The sequence below is a fragment of the Schistocerca gregaria genome, chromosome 2, assembly GCF_023897955.1.
Source record: "Schistocerca gregaria isolate iqSchGreg1 chromosome 2, iqSchGreg1.2, whole genome shotgun sequence".
Lineage (NCBI taxonomy): Eukaryota > Metazoa > Arthropoda > Insecta > Orthoptera > Acrididae > Schistocerca > Schistocerca gregaria.
This window is the reverse complement of record NC_064921.1, coordinates 183,081,297-183,106,141: the sequence shown is the minus strand read 5'-3', so window position 1 is coordinate 183,106,141 and position 24,845 is coordinate 183,081,297. Positions and strand designations below refer to the sequence as shown.

The window sequence follows — 24,845 nt, the reverse complement described above, 5'->3', positions numbered from 1 at the left end:
ATATTTTCATTGCTTGTAGATTGCTTAACTAGTTGTTCAGGGCAACTTTTTGGAAAACGTGTTGCGAAGTACTTGATAAGTCAGTCTCTGCTGCTCACACATCCAGATCTGTTTTAGATTAGTTTACGTCGCCTCCAACCATTGTTGCATGATCTGGATCTTTCTGCCCTATTGGTCGTTGACTTTTTTTGAATGACTCTAAAACTGTCACAGAGGAATAGGCTGTCCGGTAAAAACATCCAACAATTAACCTAGACATTCGTGTATAGATAATACCACCAAGCTTCTCTACAATAGTTTTCTATTGTAATATAGTTTTCAGCACAATGTTTGCTATCGAGTACTCTTTCCAGTGCGGGGATGAATATAAGTTGATGCCTTAACAATACTACCTACCTTTCCCATCCTTAAGTAATCTTAAGTATTCTTTATAATTCACTTTCATATTGTATTTTATCTGTCCAGTCAAACTTATTTCCCGATTTTAGTATTCCCACGATATACATTTCATTATAGTATAGCCCACTGCATCACGGACTCCTTGCAAATCCATGTCACTTTTTATTCGAGCAAAATTATTTTTATGAGCAAAGTCTTCATCCCAGACCACACTCGGTCTTAAATATCTCTCTTATTACGACTGTGCTGCACAATGTAGCTTGCTAAACAACCAGGAAATAACTCAGTTATTAAGGAAGTTTACGCAGATGTCGAATAAACTGTTTGAAAAGCTTATAGTCGAACACATTTTCATCATTTCCCTGATTCAGTAACTTGTGTGACACTTCATACACACGTATGTTAACAGTGGTTGCTGTATCATGAACTTTTACTATTTAAAGATTTAAAATCCGAACAGAACCACGTTCTACTGGTTTTGCACATGTTTGTGTGTGGGTGTGGTGGGCAGGGGGGGGGGGGGCGGAAGTGGGGGCGGGGAGGAGGATAGGCGGAGAGGGAGAGATAACTGAGGAAGCCAGTGGACTACTAGCAGAAATATAAGTCGATATTAGGAAATCTTTTCTCTCACAACCAAAAAAGTGAACAAAGTAGTGTGCAGTAAGACAGACTTTTCTGTATGTATAATATGCTGCGACTTATGTACAGTTCTCCGAAAAGCAATTTCTTTAATTTCTCAATTAAACCTACCATCGTTAAGAACAAATCAGATTATTTTTAAGCTACATATCATTTAACGGTTACATTCAAATACAGGAGAAGATTAAATACAATGCTTTGATACTACACAGAGAGGGATGGGGCAAATATATGCTTAAAAAGTTCAGCGGATAATGGAAACGGCTCCTGGTATCTCTTTAAGGTAGCCAGGAGTGCATAAAGTGCATCAGAGTGTTAAAAGGGCAGGCTGAGACAAAGTTTCGTGTAGACCGATAAACAAATTTGCTGCAACGTACTGGCAGAAATAGTCAGGTCACCTAAACAGAACAGACGAGTACGAATAGTTTTAAATGTTCGACCGCGAATAATGTGCCAACTTCGAAAACGAAAACAATAAAGCTACCTTGACCATTCGCCTTCTCTACTGCCGACCTTACATGCCCGTTGCATTTCATATGGTTTGCGTCGTTACGCCCAGATAACTACTTAATCAACGTCACTGTGTCAAGTAGCACACCACTAGTACTGTATTCGAAAGGTACAGGATTGTTTTTCCATAACTTACATTTTTATACACTTAGAGCAAGCTGCCTTTCGTCACACAAAACCGAGTTCTGTTCTTGGTCATCCTGTCTCCTTAAACAGTTACTCAACGGTGTCACTACACGGCCTTTGGAGAGCAGTCGAAGAATGCTGCTGTCCGCGCTATTCGTCAAATCATTTCTATAGAAACGGGCACTAGAGTTTTAAAGTTTTGTGATGCGTCTGGACTCTGGCCTAAACTTTTAGGCAGGAGGTTTTAGTGTATTGCAAAGTGGCTGGCTCCTCCCTTTTTTCCTTGCAGTCAGACAGCCGCTTCCATCTGCTACTTTGTTTTAGCTCCCTCTACCAGTTTCTTCTTGTGTTGTCCATGTTATACTGCTGACGACATGCTTCGTCCCACGGTGCGGTATGGGTAGGCACATATTTTTCCAACTTTGTTACCTGTGTTTTACGTTTTGTTTTATCTTAATGCCCTGGGTATTTAGTTGAAACCCGTCTCAATCCATTTTTGAGCGGGGCTGAAGACTTTGCCGTCGTGCATCCATACAAACCTCTCCGTCCATCCTAACTATACCCTCGTGTCATAAGAATACTAGCCGTCCGGGACAACGTAATGAGTTTAATTACTTAAGATATCTCCGGACCATTAACCGTTCTTTTACGCTTATTTGTAAAGGAGTCACCTGGTTTTCTTTCGTTTCAGTCGAGATTTTGAGCTGGCCGAGAGGTTCGTGATAAATAAAAGCTAACTAAGGAGCCAGCACTGAACAATACTCTCCGTAAAACCAAAATGAGATTCCATCCTTACCTGGCGTCTCATTTGTTTTCAACTCTTTCTGGTGCCTCTCAATGCCAGGGATTATTCGGAAAGTAAGGAACGGTCTGTAGCGAAATGGAAAATACAGTGAAAATCTGATGAAGCTTTGCACAGATACCTTCGGCACTGTGTCTAGTACACCCGTCGAGCACATCATGTCGCTCTTTTCATTTCTCAGCTCACAGTGAGTACGTAAAGATGGTGAGAAATTAGCGTCTCCCGCCTGGTATGAGGGCCAGGCGAAAGATTTCGCGTGAAGCTATGCAATCCACATAACATAACTGTTATGCGGTTCGTTGGACACGACAATTCTCGGTCGCACTCTGCAGGGACAATAAAGATGCTCCTGCAGTGTTTTCGATGGGAAGTGTTACATCACCTATAATACAGCCCGTAATTGGCTATGCCTGAGGTTGATCTCTGCTCAAATGAACCGATAGCCATGAAGACAATATCTTGCCACAGACAATGAGCTGTAATAAAGAACAGAAAATAGTCGAAAAGCACTGGTGGCTGTCTTCTATAACGAGGGAATTGAAAAGTTGGTACCGCGCTCCGACAGATGTCTACTCGTAAGTCTGAGCGGCGACTGTGTAGAGAAGTAGTTGGAAGGTGTAGCTAACCGTTGCACATAAACCAGTTTTGATTTTCACTGTGGCTACCATTACGACACCTATCGTCCCTTACTTTCCAAATAGCCCTCGTATATGTATGTCAAACGGCCAGACGATGTTGTGTCTGTAACGCATTCGTGCGTAAGTAATGACCAATATCATAATCTCTCAAAGCATGTACCTTTGCTCCCGAGCCACCCTGTATAAGCACAAAAGAGTGGCATAAGGTTATGCAGTGGTACCTAAAATTTGAGGATGTTACTGCAGTTTGTAGATGATACGTGAGTATGGGAGTGGTTCACCGGCAAGGTTAACCACCATAATTTTACGGGATAAATAGAGGTCCAGGCAGAAGTATGTGATGTATAGTACAGGCGATCAGGGCCACCTAATATGAGTGTATGAGACGAATCCCAAAATATAGTTTCCGATCTTTTTCAGCATTCACCACAGAAAACTCGAAGAAAAGTATCACATGAGAATAGTTATAACACATTTGGGCAGCATGCCTGTGTGTTCTCACGACGGGAGACATACAAGCATTGGAAAATGGCCGTGGTGGTCGATAACGGTTGTGGTAATAAAAAGTAAAAAATTAGAATTTGATTTGTTTGATGTGATACTTAGTTACTTTTGTTTCCTTGGAAACACCTACAAAATAAGTAATGTAGTTTCCATAGCGTCTTTTGGGATTGCACTGAAAGCATTTTTGGAACGTAACAGTTTCTTTTTATTTCAAAGCATCTTCAGTACTAGGATTATTTTATTCGTAACATCATACCAAAATGTAGTGCTCGACTCTGTAGTACACTGGACTTCTCTACATTGTCGTGTTGTATAGAATCGCAAAGTACACTCAGTGTTAAGTGCACTTGAGACCAAAGTAAAGAAGGCAAGATTTTATGGCACATCTGTGTGGTGGAATAACAGGAAGTATTAATACTTGTTTGTATGATATGTAATTTATTACGTAAGTAGACATTAATATTGTTGAGTAGGTAAATTATGACCATTGTGTAGGGGTAGATCATTAGGATGGTGAGATGGTTGGAGGTGTGGGGGAAGGAGCATGAAGCTCGACTAATGGTCCACTGCAAACCGTTTGATGGTGTGATCTATAAACATTGAGGGTCATTCACGACCTGACAGTCTCTAAGACTACAAACTGTGTTTGTAAACTGACGTGTACCATACGTCAGCCATAACCAATTGACGTCATATACGCTAACAGTGAAGGGCGTAATACCGGTATTCGGGGAAGCAAATGGAAACTGTTGGGAGGAAAGCAGCTTGTATCTTGCCAAATGTCCACATGGGGGAAATGCGGCGCACAACACGTTTCCTGGACTGTTCCAGCTGGTATCGAGAACGGGGTAAGTGCTAACACAAAACAGCAACTCTGGAGTCCGAGGAGCCGTACCCGACACGAATTTATTTCATAATTTCATATAGCGTAAAGGAGAAGGAATGTGGAGACTGATGACAGTCTCCTGACAAGAAAGTAGCTCTTGCGATACTATTCCTACAATAATGGGTCCTTCAAACAGGTACGATAGTGTTTTGTATGATGATGTCATAGCGTGTATACAACCCACTTTGAGCAACTTCCATGAAGGTAGGACTTTGTGCAACTAGAGCTGATAAACAAGATTATGTCCTGCTAGTCTAGGGATTTCAATGACAGAATTATTACAAATTTATTAAAAAATTATTAATGGAGGAAAAAATACCTTGCTGCTGTTTTTCCTAAAGGAAAGAAAGAAACAATAAGAAATTAATATCTTATCTAAAACGACTTCTAAACAGTAATTTTCTAGTTATGGAGCCGTTGCTGTCACATAAATCAGTGTCATGCTAACCTAACAACACCTCTCATGCGTCCCAATTGGCAGTGCTGGCACAGCCTGAACATTCGTACTTCAAGCACTCTCACACATTGCAACACTTACTTATAATTACTCTACCCATTACCAAGTTAAGTTACCTCTAACCCTTTCAACTCAACGCTATTCTGGACATTGATACTTCTCCTGAGGCTTACTTACTGGCTGCTGGTGCTGATGCAGATATCTGGAGCGATATCTGGGTCGAATACTGCTCGCCATTTGTACACTCCTATCTGTGGCATCAGCACAGATCAGACATCGGCGCGAATTCACCTCTCCATCTGAAAATGACCAATGACTCTCAAAAATTGTCATACAGATATCATCAATTACCAGCTGCTGCAATGAAGTCTTAAGAATAATTTTCAGTTGAGAACGATTAGTATCGTCCGTTTTCATGTTTCTTCATTCGCTACTTTCTTCCTCTCCATCTAAAAATGAACTCACATGACTAGCACTCCACGTACTCACGCCACGTAATACAAATATCTGCCGATAACGCACCTCTGGCGCTCGCAATCCACAACCGGGAGACCTCATGATGAATATGATTGCACTGCTGGCGATAATCCCTAAGCCATAACCACAGACGAAAATGTACCTCGAGCGTGAAACACCACACCATAGGCGATTATCAATAAGTGTTACCACACTCGAAAACCACCAACAAGAACACACCGCTCTACTGGCGATAACCCTAATCGGAGCACAGCGAGAAAAAATAAACGTACTCGAACGTCAGCACACCGCTGGCGTGGACAACCCATGTCCATCTCGCAAGATACCCCCACCAGAATCGGTTGCATGATTCGAATCACGCCAAGACTAGCCATCGGATCACAGATCAACTTCTGTGGAACCACTATCGCCTCCGCACTCCGATTGGTGGAACAAACCCAGCATACGCCACACTGGCAATGCTCTCGATATCTGCGTAAGAAACCAAACCATTACTACATTAAAAGATGAATTCTGAAAAGAATCTGTCTCCAAGACTTATGTAATTATTCCTGAACCAAAAAATGCAAATTTCAAATTGTTCCAACACATACCTTTGCTGTGGCGTGAAACGCGCCTGATACAGCAATGTTCAAGTGTTGAACCAACCAGTCATATAATAAATACGAGAGTACGTCACAAATTTGCGGTGAATCATCAAAGCAAAAACGTTGGACAGAAAACTGTGAACGCCAAACTCATTGATATTATGTCTCAGGAGAAGATAGTATCCTCTAATTATAATAGTAAATCATCCAAAGAGAGCGAGTGCAAACAGAAAAGAACAGTACAGTAAATGACTACATAAATGGACTGGGAACAAATGGTTGTTGACACTAACGCAGTAGTCTAACTCTGCAAGTTTTAGTCCATGAAGGGATTCATATGGCAGTTGTGGTGAAACCCTGAGAACTTGTTGGATTTCAATGTTTCGAGTTACACTTTGTATGGATGGACCATACTACGAACTCGAACAGGTCCGCTACAGACTGGATAAAATTTATAGCATGGATTATTTCGCTTCATCGACATCCGGAAGTTCCTAACGAGGAGTTTTTGCCCAGTCTGAAACTCTCGTTTTTAAGGTTTTTTGTCCTATTCATCCTTTCTCATCGTACCTACCATCCGTAGACGTCTGAGAGCCAGCTCAACAATATACGAGTCTTGTAACTTAAATAATGGCAACTATGTATACACAACCGATACAAAATAGTTACATGATTGCATCTGTTACTGTCCTTCAAAGTAGTCACCAGCGTTTTGTAGAACCCATTTCCAGTGATGTGGAACGCGTAGTATACCGTTAGCAGAGTCTATTTCGTTGATGGTGCGAATGGAGCGGTTATCGTCTGCCGAATCTCTGCAACAGTTCGGAAGCGAATGCCACGAAGTGGTTCCTTCATCTTCTGAATCAAATCAAAGTCACAAGGACCTACGTCCGGGGAGTATGGTGGATGGTACAGTACTTCCCAGTCCCGTCGAACGAACAGAGCAGGCACAGCTTGCGCTGTATGCGCCCGCGCATTGTCGTGGAAAATGATGGGTTACATTAAGTAGATCTTTTACTAGACAACCGACGTGAAGTATTGTCCCATGTTGCGTGGAAACAGTAATTTCCACATAGTTGTGATGTTGAAAAGGAAGAATCATATGCTGTAAAAGTAGATATAGATAACGTGTAGACATCACAGTACACTTGACAAGTCCTCTGGGCTCTTTAAAGACGGACAGACGAAGAATATAGGTGCTGAGAGTTCACACCACATAGAAAGAAAAAGCGAGTGGAATAACTCTTCATTGTCAACACGCAGATTAACTGTACCCGTAATTCGGAAGTTCTGTGCATTCGTTGCATTCTGAAATGTACAATCTGTATCGTTACTCGATAGAATGTTGCGTGCACACTTTTCATCGACTTCGATTCGTGCCAGTAACCGAAGAGCAAATTTAGAACGTTGCTGTCAATCACGAGGTTTCACTTGCTACATCTTCTCGATCTTGTGCGTGTACCAGTGAAAAATAGATCACAAAACTTTGTCTGCTGTTGACAGTGGGATGGACAATTTTCACGACACTGCACGAACACTACCACTACCCAGGGCACATGTTGCAAGGTCAGTTACAGCAACAGCATCCTCGTCAGGAACTTCCTCCGGGATAAGACGCCTTCCTCTCTCAACTGGCACACCAAACTCAGGCGCGGTTTAGAATTTAATTAACATCTTCTTTAAACCACTTAATTACATCTTTCTGACCTCAAAAATTTGCGTTGGGTATACTCTATCAATTCAGCATTCTAATTGCTGTCATAACATGAAACGGCTTCACTAACAGCTCACACTTCTTTCTCGTTAGCCATATTGTTTACCCGCGATGTGGCTTGGCAAATGACAACATCGATGTCATACCGTCATAAAAATATTTTACAGCGCCAGATTGTCACCTCGTAGCCAAAACTGGGACAAATTCTTTTCCTACGTAAATCGCTTTCGTGTTAAAGCTTTGGCATATCTAACAGGTTCCGTTGCCGTACCGTAATTACAGACCTCTCTGAGAATAGCTGTAGTGTTGTCTTTCTGGAGAAAGGTGGCGGGCAGGTATATGGTCAAGCCATTGTGGTCGCTCTCCCGTATTTTAGAAGTTTGTACCATAAACGTTACGGTGCACTGTGAACACACTACCTTGATATTTAAACCGCTGTCAGTGCAAGCGAAAGTCATTCTAAGTAATGACACTTTAATTATGACGCCTCTCCATACCTACCAATACACGGCCGTCAAAATCTTGTATGTGACGTCAGAAATAATTTGTAGCACAGCTGACGGCTGCCGTATGGTGCGTTTTGCAGAGAATATAAGTATTGATTAACATCGCTCTTTTCAGACGATTCAATGACCTGTTTCAGTTCTCTTTAGGTGTGCATATTGACGCATGGGGCCTATTCTACTAGTTTTTAGTAAGCATGTTATGCAGGTTCTGTGTCAATATCATTCCTAACCGGTCCGCCTTGTCAATTCTTTGCAGCCAGCATGTTTCGATATCACAACTGGTAGGTCTTATTGGAAAAATCTTGCATTTTGTTCGTTTAACTTCGCAATGCAAGCGTTGGAATAAGCCGTAAAATCCCTCTAACGGTTTTGGTCTCTTGGTTCGTGTTGACAAGAATGTATGCGAGTAAACGGTTTTGATGCTGAAAATTTGGAAGCTTTTAGATTTCAGTACTGATATAGGCTTATATGTTACACCGCTTTGCTGTACAGAGTTGTAGATAAATAGCAGTCTTGTCGAACATATTGATTGATTGGCACGAGGTACGTTACCTTACCATTATGAACTTACCATTGGTCTTCAGTCTGGAAAGTGTTCCGGTAGTGTATTTTTGTATCAAATGTGAGAATTTAGCATTACAATCCATTTCAAGCATCACATTTAAGAAAAGCTTGTAGTTAATCCTGTAAAATCTTTGTTAAAACCTAACAACGTCGCCGGCTGCAGTGGCCGCGTGGTTCTTGGCACTACACTCTGGAACCGCGCGACCGCTACGGTCGCAATTTCGAATCCTGCGTCGGGCATGAATGCGTGTGACGTCCTTTGGTTAGTTAGGTTTAAGTAGTTCTACGTTCTAGGGGACTAACGCTCTGAGAAGTTAAGTCCCATAGTGCTCAGAGCCATTTGAACCTAACAACGTCACTACAATTCGACATTTACGTTAAATGTAAGAGTCCACTGTATTCGCTTAAGACGTTAGTCATTGATCCTCTTGTGCCATTTCCTGTTTGGTATAGTTCAAGTGTCTCACGAGGACTGGTTTCAATCTGCTATTTATTAGACTTGTTAAACTTTTGAAGTCAGAGTTAAGCAGAGTAACCGGTCGAAAGTCATCCGTCGTGGTGCTTCTTCGTTACGAACACAACCATGTCTACAACGAATTCTGCCGAGAAGCACTCGTCTACTAACAGTTTGTTGTACATTATTGTTAATTAGCAGCCAACTGCATTCCAGAATCATGCCTAAAAGCCGACTCGTACGATATCTGTTCCGTCTACTTTGTTCCGTGGAGATTCTGTAATTATTGTTTTCATATCTTCTCCCGAGATGTTATCTAGAAGCCTTTCGTTATCTTCTGCATTAATTGGTGGTCGTATGCTGGAGGATTTTAAACTTCCCGGACTTGAACTCGAGATCTCCTGCTTACACGGCAGACGCTCTATCCATCTGAGCCATCGAGGGCACAGAGGATAGTGAGACTGCAGGGATTTATCCCTTGCATGCTGAGACCCACATTCCCAACTTAATGTCCACAGACTACATTCTTAGTGCCCCTGCCCATTACACACATTACTGGCGGCAGACAACCTTACCGAGTTCCGTCAGGGTTCGGGCAATGCGTGTGCATCCAGCACAGAGGAAGAAGGTCAATGGCCGGTTAGCCTTAACTATGTTGATGTAGCCTTCAGTCCTGAGACTGGTTTGATGCAGCTCTCCAAGCTACTCTATCCTGTGCAAGCTTCTTCATCTCCCAGAACTTACTGCAACCTACATCCTTCTGAATCTGCTTAGTGTATTCATCTCTTGGTTTACCTCTACGATTTTTACCCTCCACGCTGCCCTCCAATGCTAAATTTATTATCCCTTGATGCCTCAGAACATGTCCTACCAACCGGTCCCTTGTTCTTGTCAAGTTGTGCCACAAACTCCTCTTCTCATCAATTCTATTCAATACCTCCTCATTTGTTATGTGATCTACCCACCTAATCTTCAACATTCTTCTGTAGCACCACATTTCGAAAGATTCTATTCTCTTCTTGTCCAAACTATTTATCGTCCATGTTTCACTTCCATACAAGGCTACACTCCATACAAATACTTAACTATATGAAGATGGTATCTCTTCTTTCGGACATGTCCGAAGGAACACATAATATCATTGACCATTCAGCTTTATTAGAATGAAATGATAATTAAATCAAGACCCTAAGCTGTCGCCAGGCGTTGATATACATCAACGGGGACAGTTGAAACCTCTGGCCCGACCGGGACGAGAATTCAGGGTCTCCTGCGTACATGGCAGACTCTCTATCCATATGAGACACCTTTTTTCTTATTAAACAATCGTATGAGGAATATAAGAACAAACACAAAATAATGAAGCACCGAAACTGTTTCAACACAAATTATGTCCTCTAATAGACTGAAGAATACGTTTCAATATACTTATTGTCATTTCTAATCTTGTAAAACATAACAAAAATTTTAAACAGGCAATAGTATCTTCAGTCCAGATAGAGACATAGAACTAAAACGCAAACATGTTAAAGAGGATAATAAAAAAAATATAGTTGACTGTCTGAAGTAGAATTTCACTTCTGTCAAGTGGTTCACGCAGTCCAAACACTTCACAGAAAGTTATTTGGAGCATACAAACTAATAACAAAGACATGCACAGGCAACATAAATTAAGGAAAACGTCAAAATGATGTTAAAAAACACCGCTGAGAAGTTGGGAGCAGTCCCGGGAACAAGTCTATCCCATTATTTTTTGTGTATTTTGTCCGCCACTTCGTCGTGCGTGTGATTTGTGCCCTTACCGCCGTCGAGAATTGCACTACGCCTTGTTTTTCCAAAATTATGTCTAACATGTTACCATTCATCGTACTGACATTTGGGTATCGTTTCGTCCTCCAATGTGCCGTTCTCATATAAGCCTATAAACGAATGAGATTATCTTCACTATTGTGGATGATGGTATATGTCACACACTGCCCTAACAGCCACATCACGGTGTTGTTCTTGGTACGGGAAAATGTTTCGTGTCCGGCCAGAGCAGGATGTCGGAGCAGTGGCTGCCTGGGCTGCTGCAGGTAATCAGGCCCAGCCTCTGCTGCACCCAATTCCAGTTAATGAGATGACCGCCACAAGTGAAGCGGTGGCATAAGGTGTCGACGAGACCACAGCGGACACATTCATCACTGTCTTATAAGCGGATTCCATGCAACCTTTCATTACTGGGCATAACATCGTTTACCACATTACACCATGTGGCTGCCATCTTTATCAGTGTGGACGGATAAACTTACGTTGTAACAAACTGCTTTCCAATGAACACTCGGGTATTTAACTTCAATGAGATTCCGGACTATTGGAGATGTCCATCTTTTTAATAACATGTACGTCGTCGGTAAATTCAGCGTGAGATTGTTTCAATCCTTATAGCTTACTTCCAAAAAAAACTGCTTCACATGTCGTAGATTGTAATGCATTTAACCTACATCACTGGGAGGGTGCATACGGTGGGGCTGTAAGGTTCGGAAGAGCCAACTGGTTACTCTAAGAGTTTCCTTGTCCAACAGGTAGATGTTTCGTTTAATGTATGACGCCGTACACTTTCCGTTAATGTCAGGCATGTTGAGTCCGCCGGCCTGTCAGGAAGGCGTCAGCGTGGTAGATTTAATTTAAACATACGCCCTTGCCAGATAAATCTATTATAGATTTTCATCGCGTGTTTAGCGTGCATCATGGAGACTGGAAATGTTTGGGCTGTATGTATAACTGCTGAGGAGTCGTAAGCGTTGGAGAATATCAACGGACCGTCAATTGTTTTCATACATGGCACCTTGCATTTTACTGGTGACCTGCTTTCAATTCCATGCATTCATTTTTAGTGGGCATTTGTCGACAATCTTACCCAGACTGTTGTGGGCTTCGACACGCTTTCCCCAAGGTACAATAATTGCATCGAGTCCCCAAATGCTGACAAAGGTGCATTTATCGGCGTTTATTTTAGCACCGGAAACTCGACAGTACTTTTCTGCCGCGGTCTTGAGGGTTGATACGTCTCCGTCGTTGCGCAGTAACACTCCGACGTCGTCGGCGTGAGCACGAACCACGAAGGACGTCTCGGCGATAGACTGGCCTGCTAGTTTGTCATGAATGGACCTCGATGGGCTGAGTAAGCTGTCCATTTACGTTGACTTGATCTGTAACGGCCGTGACGAAAGGTTGCACGACATTAGTAACCCGTTGATCAAAACAACACCGCTGCAGTAGCTGTATCAGGTACTAGTGGCTAACTCGATCAAATGCTTCGTAAAAGTTGATAAACAGCAATGCAGGATTCACGTTAGTGACTGACGCTATGGCTAGTACATCTCTATATTCCGGGAGGGGCGTCAAAATAGTGCATCCAGGGAAGCATGATTGATGGTTGTTAATTATTTGCTTCATTAATGGAGACAACCTACTGTTGAGTACTCTGGTAAAGGTTTTGAAATCAAACTTGAGTAAAGTAATTGCTCGCAAGTTATCCAAGGTTTTCTGGTGTTTGCTTTTTGTTATCAATACAATTCGATCTTCCTTCATTTCGGCCGGTAAGTCACTCACTCGCATCACTTCAATGATAACATCTGTAAATACGTGTCCGACTATGGGCCAGAAACGTCATCAGGGCCAGGGGATTTATTCGATGGTGAGCCAGAAATCATTTCAAGGACTTCGTCTGGAGCAAACTCGTGTACGACCGCCGAGTTCTCTGAAGGCGTGACTACGGGGGGGCAGAGCCCCCACGATCTCGCCGCCGTCATCACCACGTGTATCGCATTGCGAGTACAGATCCGTGAAGAACCGGTCGGGTCAAACGGAGTCTATCATCTGTGTCCAGCACCGCGATGAATGTTCGCTTACGTTTGGCACGATGTTTCGTGAGGTTATACAGCGATGCAATTTCGTCCCCTTGAAGCGATTTTGCTTTACATCTGATCTTCAGCCCCCTTCAAGCTGCGTTCGCTTTATGGCTATCAGCCTCGCCTTTATTAGTTTGATGGTCCCTCGTTGCGCATTGGATTGGTGACATAGTCGCATACATCTCTCGCAGAACTGTCTTGTAAAAATCAGTCGTACGTTTGACATCTTGCATCCATTGCCAACGGTACTTTTTTTTAATGATAATCGTATTTTCCGTTTGACCACAAAGTTCCAGCAGGCTGTCTTGCTCGGATATCTGCAGCATTGCTTGAGACAATCCGCCCATGTCGTGGAGATGACGTCATTGGCGAGAATAGAAACATTTAGGCTCCACCGAGTCCTATGCCATTTAGTATGCTATTTGGGTGCAGTGGTCGAAGAAACCAGCCGGAATGACATTGGAGTCCAGAACATGTCGGCAAATATTCTCAGAGAAGTATAAACGGTCTAGACGGCTAAATGCGGGGGAGGTCAGGTACATGTACTTTACTAGGGTAGGAAATTTTAGTTCCCACGTATCCTTCAGCTGAAGGTGACGCACCAGTTCATGTAGTTCCCTACAGTAATTAAAGTTTGGCGAGTGACCTATCCTGTGGATCACACAGTTAAAATCACCACTAATTACCAACTGGGTTGTGTTGCAGCGTAACAATTAGATGATGTCTTGTTTAAAGATGTTAGTTCTTTCAGATTTTAGATTCGTTCCAGATGGACGTAACGTCAAAAATTTGACAAGTTATGACTCTACCGGAGACCTAAATTTCGATATTGCTCACTGGGATTGTGTCTCGTGATAGAATGGCTGTACCTGTACCCTCGTCCGCCGATTGTTGCAAATGCTGATTTATAAATACTTAAGACAGACACTTCCTGTAACGGACTATATCAGCTTCGGACTCATAGATAAATTGCCGTGGCACTGCTAATTTTAAATCTGTCCTAACTCTATTAATGTTCAGGGACCAAAACTTATAAGCTTCACTCATGAACGTCAGAGACGTGTGGGTGTTGGGAAGCGTTGAAAGCCCAGTCCATCTCACTGTCGGACTTCAGACCTACATCCGCAAGTTTTGTACCAGTTTTTGCGCTGACTTTACGTTGTGACTTACTTCTAGGTGCACAGTCATTTGTTTTAACTTTATTTTGCCGTCGTACAGTCGTCCGAAGAGTCAGAGAAGACGGTGGAGTTGGCGAGTCATGGCTGTAAGCAGTATGTGAAAGTCCTTGCTTCAGAAGACACGTCTTCAGTAGGCTTAATGTGTGTGTGTGGAGCCGCACTGGCTGTTTGTATACAGCTTTCCGGTTCCTCGCGTTGTTTGGAAGCAGTTCCGAGTTGGCGGGTGTTTATATTATGCTCCACACCGCGTGCATCATCCTCTGTGTTTACGATTATCAGCTGACTGACTTGTATGTTGATCATCTGTGGTGAGTCGAGAAGCGGCTTCGCAACGGATTGCTGTAAACATTTGACTGCACTCTTATTGACAGTTTCTCCGACGGGATTTGCAATGTGAATCTGGCGGGCCGTAACTGAGCCGTCCGACATATACGTTTCCTGTGTGAAGGCCCGTGTCTCCGCGTCATAGGTTTGATTTTTTACGACCTAGTCACCGGAGCCACTAGTACGTCGTCGTTTGTTACTGACAGATAACGCAAGACCAGCGGCTAAGGGGTGACTGGCAACGGGTTTCTCAGGTAAGGGTGCGAAGGTGCCGTTACCGAGACCGTTGTCCTCTGACACATATGCACTTGGTTGGGAGTCAATCACAGAAACTTTCTACACTCGTGAGCATGTAGGTAAAGACGTAAAATGACAGCGAAACTACCACTAGACGGTAAATAGCGAGTCGTCCAGAACTCTTCTCAAAGCGTGGGGTACGGGGGCTTTCTTCCTCTGGAATGTAGGATAGATGGTCGTCTGCGGCGTCTCTGCCAAAAGTGCACAATATTGAGGCATGCACAAGTGTTTTAGAGCACATCGTTCATTGTACATTTTGTATGTAGAAGGGTGCAGCAGACTACAACTACATATTCGCATATTTCTCCCAATGACGTTGTCAACTACGATTGGACTGGGCAAGGGATCGTCAGGATTTGACCATCGATCAATGGAAACGTGTCAGCTCTTCGGGTGCATCATAGTTTTCGTTTTTGCTACACTAGATCGGTGGTTGTCCCCACAAACGCCGTAATCGAAGAGAACAGCGGCTCTAAATGTGGAGCGCTCAATAGTGCAGTCTCATAGCAGCAATATTGTGCTATGCGAGACTTTCTCCTGCGCCTGAATGGGACCTGTGGTAGTAATCGAAGCCACGTTGACAGCTGCGAACTATCATCCGATCATGCTTGATGTCTCCCCCAATGCCGATATCATCTGTCAGCAGAATAACTGTCTGCGTCTCGGAGCCATAACCCGACCACATTGATCTGAGGAACATTATAGTGAATTGACAATGGTGTCTGGGCGACCAAATTCGCCTGAGGTAAACCCTATGTAACCCATCTCGGTCGCTATTGTGCACATCGGACCTGCACGCATATCAGCGGCCCGTAATTTAAGCGGAGAAAACGTTCAGTGTGTAGACATCTAACGTCACATACCTTCACAAACCTACCAAGAAACTGTCGGATCCCTGATACGAGAATCAGTGATGTATTTCATTCCAAAGAGGGACAAACAAGCTATTAAGCGGGAGGACATAATGTTTTGGCTCATCTGTGTGTATGAGCCTGCGCACAGACTCATTTAACTGAGTGATAAGTCTTAAGTACTAAACGATAATTTTTAAGAAGAGAATTGACATGTTTAATCGTGAAATGTCGCTGCTAAATAATGTGCAACGGTTGATATGGTGGTTACAAAGATTAGATGTATCATCATGGCATGGGATGTGTTTTTCTGTTTCCACGTATTTCAGGGGCAATTCTGTTAGTTATCTGCACAGGTAATAAATTTCTGTAATAAATTTCTTTTATGATAGTGCACAAACAATTATGAAATGTTACTGCATGTGAGTTAATACCGCATACAGTTTTCTAGAATATGTAATCGTATGTGTAATTAACACCAAAAGTATCTGTATTTTCTCTTTTTATGGTTCAAATGGCTCTGAGCACTATAGGACTTAACATATTAGGTCATCAGTCGCCTAGACTAATAAGTACTTAAACCTAAATAACCAAAGGACATCACACACATCCATGCCCGAGGCGGGATTGGAACCTACAACCATAGCAGCAAGGTATTTTTAATACATTATTTTAAGTGTGATGAATTTCAAACATACATCATGATTTAACACTACGCATTCGATTGTCTTGTACAAAGCATTTAAATTTACTAAGTAACCACATAGAGTGACATGTCATTTACAAATATAGCCTATGATCTGTTGTGCCTAGTTGTATTCTTTTTGTAATTTCTATTTTTGATTGAGACTGCCATATAATATACATCAGTTTCAAATATTACATTTCCTCCGTGTAAATATATCACAAAACATGCAGTTTTAGTCAGACATATTGAGACTCACTTTTATCCACAATAATTATATGGGCATTATCAGTAAATTAAATTTTCTACCAGTGCTGGATTCGTACCTGCGTCTCATGCTTAGTAGGTAGATGCGCTATCTGTTGCACCAACCTGCATTTCCGAGTCTACAGCTGCATTTCTTAGGGTAGTTCAGGCAGCTGCAGTAGTCTTAATAACACTGTGGCACAACTGGTAGCCCATCTGCATACTAAACAGAAGAAACGTGTTAGAATCACAGCACTGGGCCACTTTTTAATTAACTTCTTCAGGATACATCATAATCATAGTTTACAATATGTTAACTGAAGATCGATGCTCCATGATGCATCAGAGGTGAAGCACATTACGAAATTTATGGGAGACTCCTGTCACAATTTATTCTGAAATTCCTGGTCAGTCGATCTAACACCATCGTTTCTATACTATACTCTGAAGTCACTGCATACTGATCTACGTTTGTTATCCTTGATAGTATGTGATGAGATTCTGAACTCTCTTGTAGAGACTACACTTCTGCATTTGACATGCCTTCAGTGGCTCCTCTTGGTATGTCGGAGTGGGCACACTACTCCACAGTGAACTGCATCAGGATGATGGCGTACGTGACAACTGCAGCCACGTATCCTGTGAGCAGCCGGCCATCCACCATGAACAGGGAGCACGCGCTGAAGGAGACGGGGCTGTGGCGCACCTGGTGCGACAGCTGCCGCAGCTGCCGTGTCAGCTGTTCGCTGCCGCCACCTGCAGGAAAAGGTCATTACCTACTGTAGTAACGAGGTGACGTGGGATTTTAAATAAAGTTTACATTAAATATGATTTCCGCTGACGTTGTCGCTGCAGAGCAAACTTTATCAAAGGCAATGGACGAACTGAGAGTACAAGTGCCACAATCGATATTTCAGAAGGAAATGACGGTAAATGAACGTTCCATAAGCTTCAATGTGGATCTCGTCGGAGCGAAGAAGTACAAAGGACTTCCGGCATGGTACTACAGTCTATGATTTAAGCTCTAAGCCTAAGATGCACTGCATTTAGAATGCAACTGATAGAAGGGAGATAGCGGACAGATGGAGAATTTCTTTTATCGTTAATGAAGTGTCTGGTAAATATTTATTGAAAGTACAGCAATAGCGCAACATGCATGCTTTTAACTGTACTTACAGTAGGATTTAATGCATGTTTAAATAGACCACTTCTCGAAATACCATTTTGGTATCATGATGCAAAATCAGACTGACACAATAAAGGCTAACTTTTTTGAAGCTGACTATACAATGTGTACTGTGGCAAAGATTTAGGTCTCCCTTTAAAGACAAAGAATCACTTCAAACACCTGACAAGAAGTTCCTCATTTGGTGTAATTTGCAAAGTGCCCTTTTGGCAATTGCTCAAATACATGTAGACCTTAGGTGGAACAAAAAGTGCAGGACGATCTTGTTCTGATACAAATGCAGTAAAGGAAATAACGTCCTGCTGGGCTCCTGGGCACGTAGGGATCTGCGGAAATGAGCTTGCTGATGCAGCTTCCAAGGAGGCTTCCTCCGTTGTACCTCCTGCTTGGTGTTCTGTGACCCTGCTGGCTGTTCGCCCACTCTTTCGCCCACATAGGTTATAAATTTTCAAAATGGCTAAAACACATTTTATTTCTGAGCGGAAAACAAAATACCAATTTGGGTAAGTCTACGTTCGATATTTACATGCGCCATTTCACTCCGTTATTGATAGAACATCGAAAAATCCATTCCTAAATCACGTCCACAGTATAAGATCGACAACCTCGGCAAATATCAAGTTTCTAGACTGTATGGTCCTTTCAATCGAATTTTTATGTTGTTCTCACATTGTGACACCTTATATACATTTTGCGGTAATTAAGACCATAGAATCATGGTCCTTCCAGAATGTACTGCTGACTAAACAGCGACTCTGAAAGCTGGAGTCCAAAGTTACTGTTAATCGTTGCCTTTGCATTCTTTTGGTGACATTTCCATAGAAACTTTCTTCCCATAACAAATATTTATTTATATCTAACCGATAAATAAAACAACTATTTTCATTTATTTAACACTTTGATAGTACAACGTAATATTTTACTTAAGAATTTCATCACCTACCTCTGTCTCTTAGTGGCTGAAATACCAAAAACTGTGAAAAACATATTTTTAATTTATAGCAGAGAACCTGAACACTATCAGAGTGAAATAATTTCATAAAACTGTTCATCCCCTATTTCTACCCCTTAGATGTGGAATTTCAAGCAATTCCTTCTTGAACGATGTTTACAGTAAAAGATTAACACCATCTCCAGATTTCAAAATTATATCCTTAGTAGTTTGGGCTGGGTGGTATATCCTCAGAGGTGCTCCTATTTGTGCTGAGTCCTGTCGAGAGACGAGTCGGACGTCGAAGAGCGGTCTAAATGCCGTGCAAAGTGGACGTGGTCTGGATTTCACGTGACAGCAGAGATAAACCTTATCAAGGATGAAATATAACTATCGATCATAGTACGTCAAAGGTAAAAACTTCTCATCGATTCTGCTTTTCATAGCTTCTTTTTTTTCTCTTAAAATTATCCCCATGACTTCTCTATATAGCGGTGGATAATAGTTCGTCACAGCACGTAAAACTTCAGTGTCAGAAAATTTCACTACGTGATCACTTGACTGAAGAGCATGTTCCACCATGGCTGACTTGTATGTTTTCCCTAGTCGGCAAAGACTTTTATGTTCCTTCCACCATGTATTCTAACTAGTCTTTGTAGTTCCAATGTAGACCTCACCACGCGTACACGGAATCTTGTGTATACCACTAGAAGACAGAGAGGGATGTTTATCCTTAACGAAACGAAATGCTTGGCCTATTTTCTTCGTTGGTCTGAAAACCGGTCGAAGGTTATGTTTCCTGAAAATCTGGCTACTTCTTTGATAAAGGGTAGAGAAGTTCTTCCATCGCTGTGTCCTATCATTGTCCTTAAGCCTCCTGTTATTCGGTCACAAAATTCTATTTATTTCCTTATTAGAGTACCTATTCTTCTCAAAAGCCTGCTTTAGATGTTTTAACTTGGCGTCCATGTATTGCGTCGTAAATCTCCTTCTAACTGTGTGCACTAGATTTCTAATTAAACCTCTTTTCTCTTGTGGATTATCACTGGAATCCTTATGCAAGTATCTATCGGTATGTGTAACCTTCCGAAAGACTTCACGTTCCAGGCTGCCAATTAATCGGACTCATAACGAAGACATCCAAGAACGATACTGAATTGTCTTTCTCCATTTCCATGGTAACCTGGATTTTAGGATCTATACTATTTAAATAACAAAAGAAATACTCTAAATCCTTTTTACCATGTGACCAAAACACAAATTTATCATCCAGGTATCGATTCCATCGACATGGTCTATTATTCGATTTTTCCAGATCTCATTGGTCGAATTTTTTCATGTAAAAATTAACGATCGTAGAACTCAATGGGTTACACATGGCCACACCATCAACTTGCTCATAAAACTCATCTTCCCACTGGAACTGACTAGAGGTAAGGCAGTGTCTGAACAGAACAGTCAAATCTGCTGGGAAAACATCGGCTAGCTAAACCATAACTTTGTTAAGTGAAATCACCGTAAATAAAGAAACTATCTCAAAACTGATAAGAATATCCTGAGGAGCCAAAGTTAGCACCTCAAGTTACTCAATGAAATGACGTGAGTCTTTTACAGAAGAATCAGTTTTGCCAATAAATTGTAGGACACAAGTGGCAAAATGTCTTGCAGTTTGGTACATTGGGGAATTAATATCACTGACGATGGGTCTCAGAGGAAGGTTAATCTTATGAACTTTTGGGAGCCCATAAAGTCTGGGACCCATAGCTTCACTCTTCAACCAACCTTTCTTCTCCTCCTTTTCAACTGAAGTAGATGACTTTATCAGCGTATTTGTTTCCCTCAATATACAACTTGTTTACAACCACATAGTAAGTGATCACGTTGTCCAATTTTCGGAAACTGAAGTTTTACGTGCTATAACGAACTATTATCCACGGCTATATAGATAAGCCATAGAAATTTATAAACATTGGTATAATTTTAACAGGAAAGAAAATGCTATGAAACTCAGCGATATATGGACAGTGGCGCTGCAGATTCGATGAGTTGTTTTTTATCTTCGAATGACTATGATCGATAGTTATATTTTATCTTTGATAAGGTTTATCTCTGCTGTCACGTGAAATCCAGACCACACCCACTTTCCCACGGTATTTAGGCCGCTCTTCGACGACCGACCCGTAAGTCGCAAGATTCGGCACAACCAGGAGCACCTCCGAAGATGTCCAACGTATCCTTAACGAAACCTCAGGGACAGAAGAGTTCCATGGACCACGACCATACAACATGGAAGAATTCTCAGGAGCTGAAGCATCCGGTAATGAAAGAATTGATTGGGTGACGATTGCCATGTTTCACCCCCTTAAGTATTGTATTTCCAAAATCTGTGAAACACATGTTTCTTCATTTCTAACCGACAAGTCAAATACCAATTTTTCCATGATTTGGCTTTAAAATGTTTTCAAAATGAAATTTTTTTATAAACCTTTTTACCCACAATCTCACCAGCTTAGGGGGTTGAATTTCGAAGAACACTGATATGTGTATGTTTTTATTTCAAACAGAGAAGCCAAATAAAATTTTTTTTGAGGGTTTAGTTTCTAAAGTGTTTGCATAATGAAATATTTCAATAAAAATTTTCATCCTCTTTGTTTATCTCTTAGTGTTTACATTTCCAAAAACAGTAAAACTTTATTTTTCATGTTTAACCAACAACACAAATTCAAATTTTTATAGATTTCACTTCAAAACAGTTTTATAAAGAAATATAAGAAATATTTTCATGAAACTATTCATCCCCATTTCACCTGACCCCCCCCCCCCCCCACCCCCCAGGAGGCTGAGTTTCTGAAAACACAGTATAATTTTTATATGGACCCCGGAAGTCAAATACTAATATTCATATACGTTGCTTTAAAAATACAGTCCGCAGCCCGTGGTCGTGCGGTAGCGTTCTCGCTTCCCGCGCCCGGGTTCCTGGGTTCGTTTCCCGGTGGGGTCAGGGATTTTCCCTGCCTCGTGACGACTGGGTGTTGTGTGATGTCCTTAGGTTAGTTATGTTTAAGTAGTTGTAAGTTCTAGGGGACTGATAAACGTAGATGCTAAGTCCCATTGTGCTCAGAGCCATTTGAACCATTGTTTTTAAATACTTTAGTACCGCTTTAACAATGACTTACTTTTATAAACACTTTTACCCACTGTTTCATTCCAATAGGAGTTAAATTTAAAAAAATACTGAACTATGTATTTCTTTACATTTGACAAAGAAACCATATACTAATTTTTGTGGGTCTAGCCACAAAATTGTCTTCATAGTGACGTATTTTCAAAAATCCTTCCCTCCCCTATTTCACTCCCTTAGAAATATAATTTCATAATATCCTATCTTAAGTGATGGCTGTAGTGTAATACCAACGCCCTGCTAAAATTTTAAGTTACTGTGCTTAGTAGCCTGGACTGGGCAATAACAGGTCAGTGAGTGAGTCAGCCAACTGAGACATAGCCTTTTGTATATTAGAGATTTAAGTGTACTTTTAAAGCCTACGCATTAAGAACTGAGAGCATTTTCGAAATGGCTTGAGAAAGAAACCGAAAGCATCTGAGGATGATATAATTACAGAGATTTATGTTCATAACATATACTGGAAAGTATATTTAGTCATAAGGCTACATTATATTATATTATATTATATTATATTAGTTTATGACAAAATGATCAGGATAAGAGTCCCAGCAAGATGATTATCCAGTATCATACTGATTATTTAGGAATGGCTGATGAATATTTTCTCTAACAAATAATTCAAATGTGAGTGAATTCCTAAGGGACCAAACTGCTGAGGTCATCGGTCCCTACACTTACACGCTACTTAAACTAACTTACTAACTTACTCCAAGGACAGCACACACACCGATGCCTGCGAGAGGACTCGAACCTCCAGCGGGAGGGGCCGTGCAATCTCCGTGACACGGTGCCTCAAACCGAGCGGCCATATTTTCTCTTCGTCACATATGAGTGAAGTAGCGTGCTGGACAACGATAGGAAAGAAATGCCTAATTTGCTGTAAATCAACTGTAGTCGTAGATATTAAACGCTGTCCACTCAAAGTCTTATGTTCAAAGAATTAAGGAAAACCAATCAGAAGAGTGATTGATACAAAACAGTAAAATTCGGTTTCTTGTTATCAATATCTAGTCTGTTGACTCTGAACAATTTTTCTTTGAAACATTACAATGCAATCAGGAGCAAGTTTCACATGCAATACAGTTAAAATGGAGAATCTCATATTACATACCTGCAACATTCAACGTGGACAAATCTTCAGCGAGTGTTGCTGTTCTCTTTGCTTCTGAAGATGTGGACTGGCATATAGTCACAAGAGACGCTATTTGTAGGACTAATACAGCTATACTGAGTAAACAAGTTACTTTTTCTACCGTTCGCACATTAACGTTATACGAAACAAATATAATGACGTAGGTTACACACTCTATGGTAACTGCGAGATTCTGTATTACAAGCATTGTAAGAATTGGGCCATATACATCATTTAAAGATGAAGCTAATTTTCTTAACTTCAAGTGAAATACTTGAATCTTAACAATTCGATCACTTAAGGATGTTAAGATTTGGTTTGTAGGCCGTAACTGGTTCACTGTGAAAAAAGAATGAGCGTTATATCTACGCAGCAGGGTTATTAAATCTTGTGATCCTTTCTCCATGAATTCATAACGGATATCGGCCGTCATTGATTGATTAACTGATTTAAATTTTTGTCCTAGTATCAAACAAAGTGATAAGAACTGTAGCAAGATCACAAATATAATGAAATTGTCAATGGTGGTAGCTAAGAAGTAATTATCTCGATAATACAGACACTGAGTGACGGCAGCAATCGAAAGAGTAAGAATGAATGCTGGCATTACAGTCAGGAAAAGTCTTACTTTCACATCACATCGCTGTGGGAAACGCCCGAGTAATGTGTCCATGTGTTCTATGTCATCAATGAATTCCACAAATGATTTCTTGCATTGACTGAGCAAGACAAGGATGGAGCCAGCTGTCATGACAGTCATCAATGTGCTGATGACGATACCTGGCACTGTAATGCGGTGCCAAAATTTGTCACTGGCAACGAAAACAGCATTCTGGAGTGCTCTGAAACCTAGGTAGAGAACCCCCATCGTGACGGCTAGGCTGTAGGCGCGTCTGCAGGTAGCGAGTGGGGTGCTGCGCCAGCGACACAGCGGAACCCCAGAAACAGCAGACAGCAGCAGCACCGGCCGCAGGCTCCTAGCGGCGGCGCTCTGTCCCCACATCTGCAGAGGCGGAGCCTTCGGACTCGGATGGCTAATGGAGACCATCGTGGACCCAGGTGCTTCAGCAGTACTCTAACTCGAGCTGATGAAACTGTCTAATGATGGAGCCTTCATTAGTCTTTTTTCTAGTGAGCAGTCGTTGCCAGGACTTTTGACTAGCAGAATGTTAAGCTACATTAACATGGTTTCGATCGTACAGCTTCTTGTGATGCGTGTCAGTACTTCCACTCTACTTAATAAGTTACTGCTCCCTTCATTAGCTGATAAGAAAATTGATTTGTTGGGTTAATTACGGTAATGGATTTCCGCTTATTACCTCCTCTAGTCAACAGTGCGTTGCTGAAATCTATTAAAAAATTTTGGTAGCAGTTGTCGTAACAAATGGTAAACAGATTACGGTGCACAATGTAAATCGCCTAAATAGCGATTAATTGTGTCATTCTTGTTTCTAGATAATTATCTGTTTAAGATAAATACTAGATGCTGAAACAAGGTAAGAAAAATACTAAATCGATCAGTACCTTTAAAACCTTTAAGATTACTAATTATTCTTCATATCAGAGTATACTAAGCTACACATTCTTTAAAAATGGTGTTCATTTTGTGAAATAGGGATACGGCTGTCAATAACGCATTCAAAGCCTATATTGGACATCTGCTTGACTTTTCGGC

The 24,845-nt window shown here is 41.5% G+C and overlaps 1 protein-coding gene across 1 annotated transcript; it reads right to left on the bottom strand.

Moving 5' to 3' along the window:
- Window positions 1-17,317: 17,317 nt before the first annotated feature.
- LOC126335690 (uncharacterized) lies at window positions 17,318-24,218 on the bottom strand. The gene is made up of 2 exons (XM_049999148.1): window positions 23,150-24,218; window positions 17,318-17,493 (listed from the first exon to the last, which is right to left on the bottom strand). Exons 1-2 carry the CDS (start codon window positions 24,216-24,218, stop codon window positions 17,318-17,320), a joined length of 1,245 nt encoding a protein of 414 aa, XP_049855105.1.
- Between the last annotated feature and the right edge of the window lie 627 nt (window positions 24,219-24,845).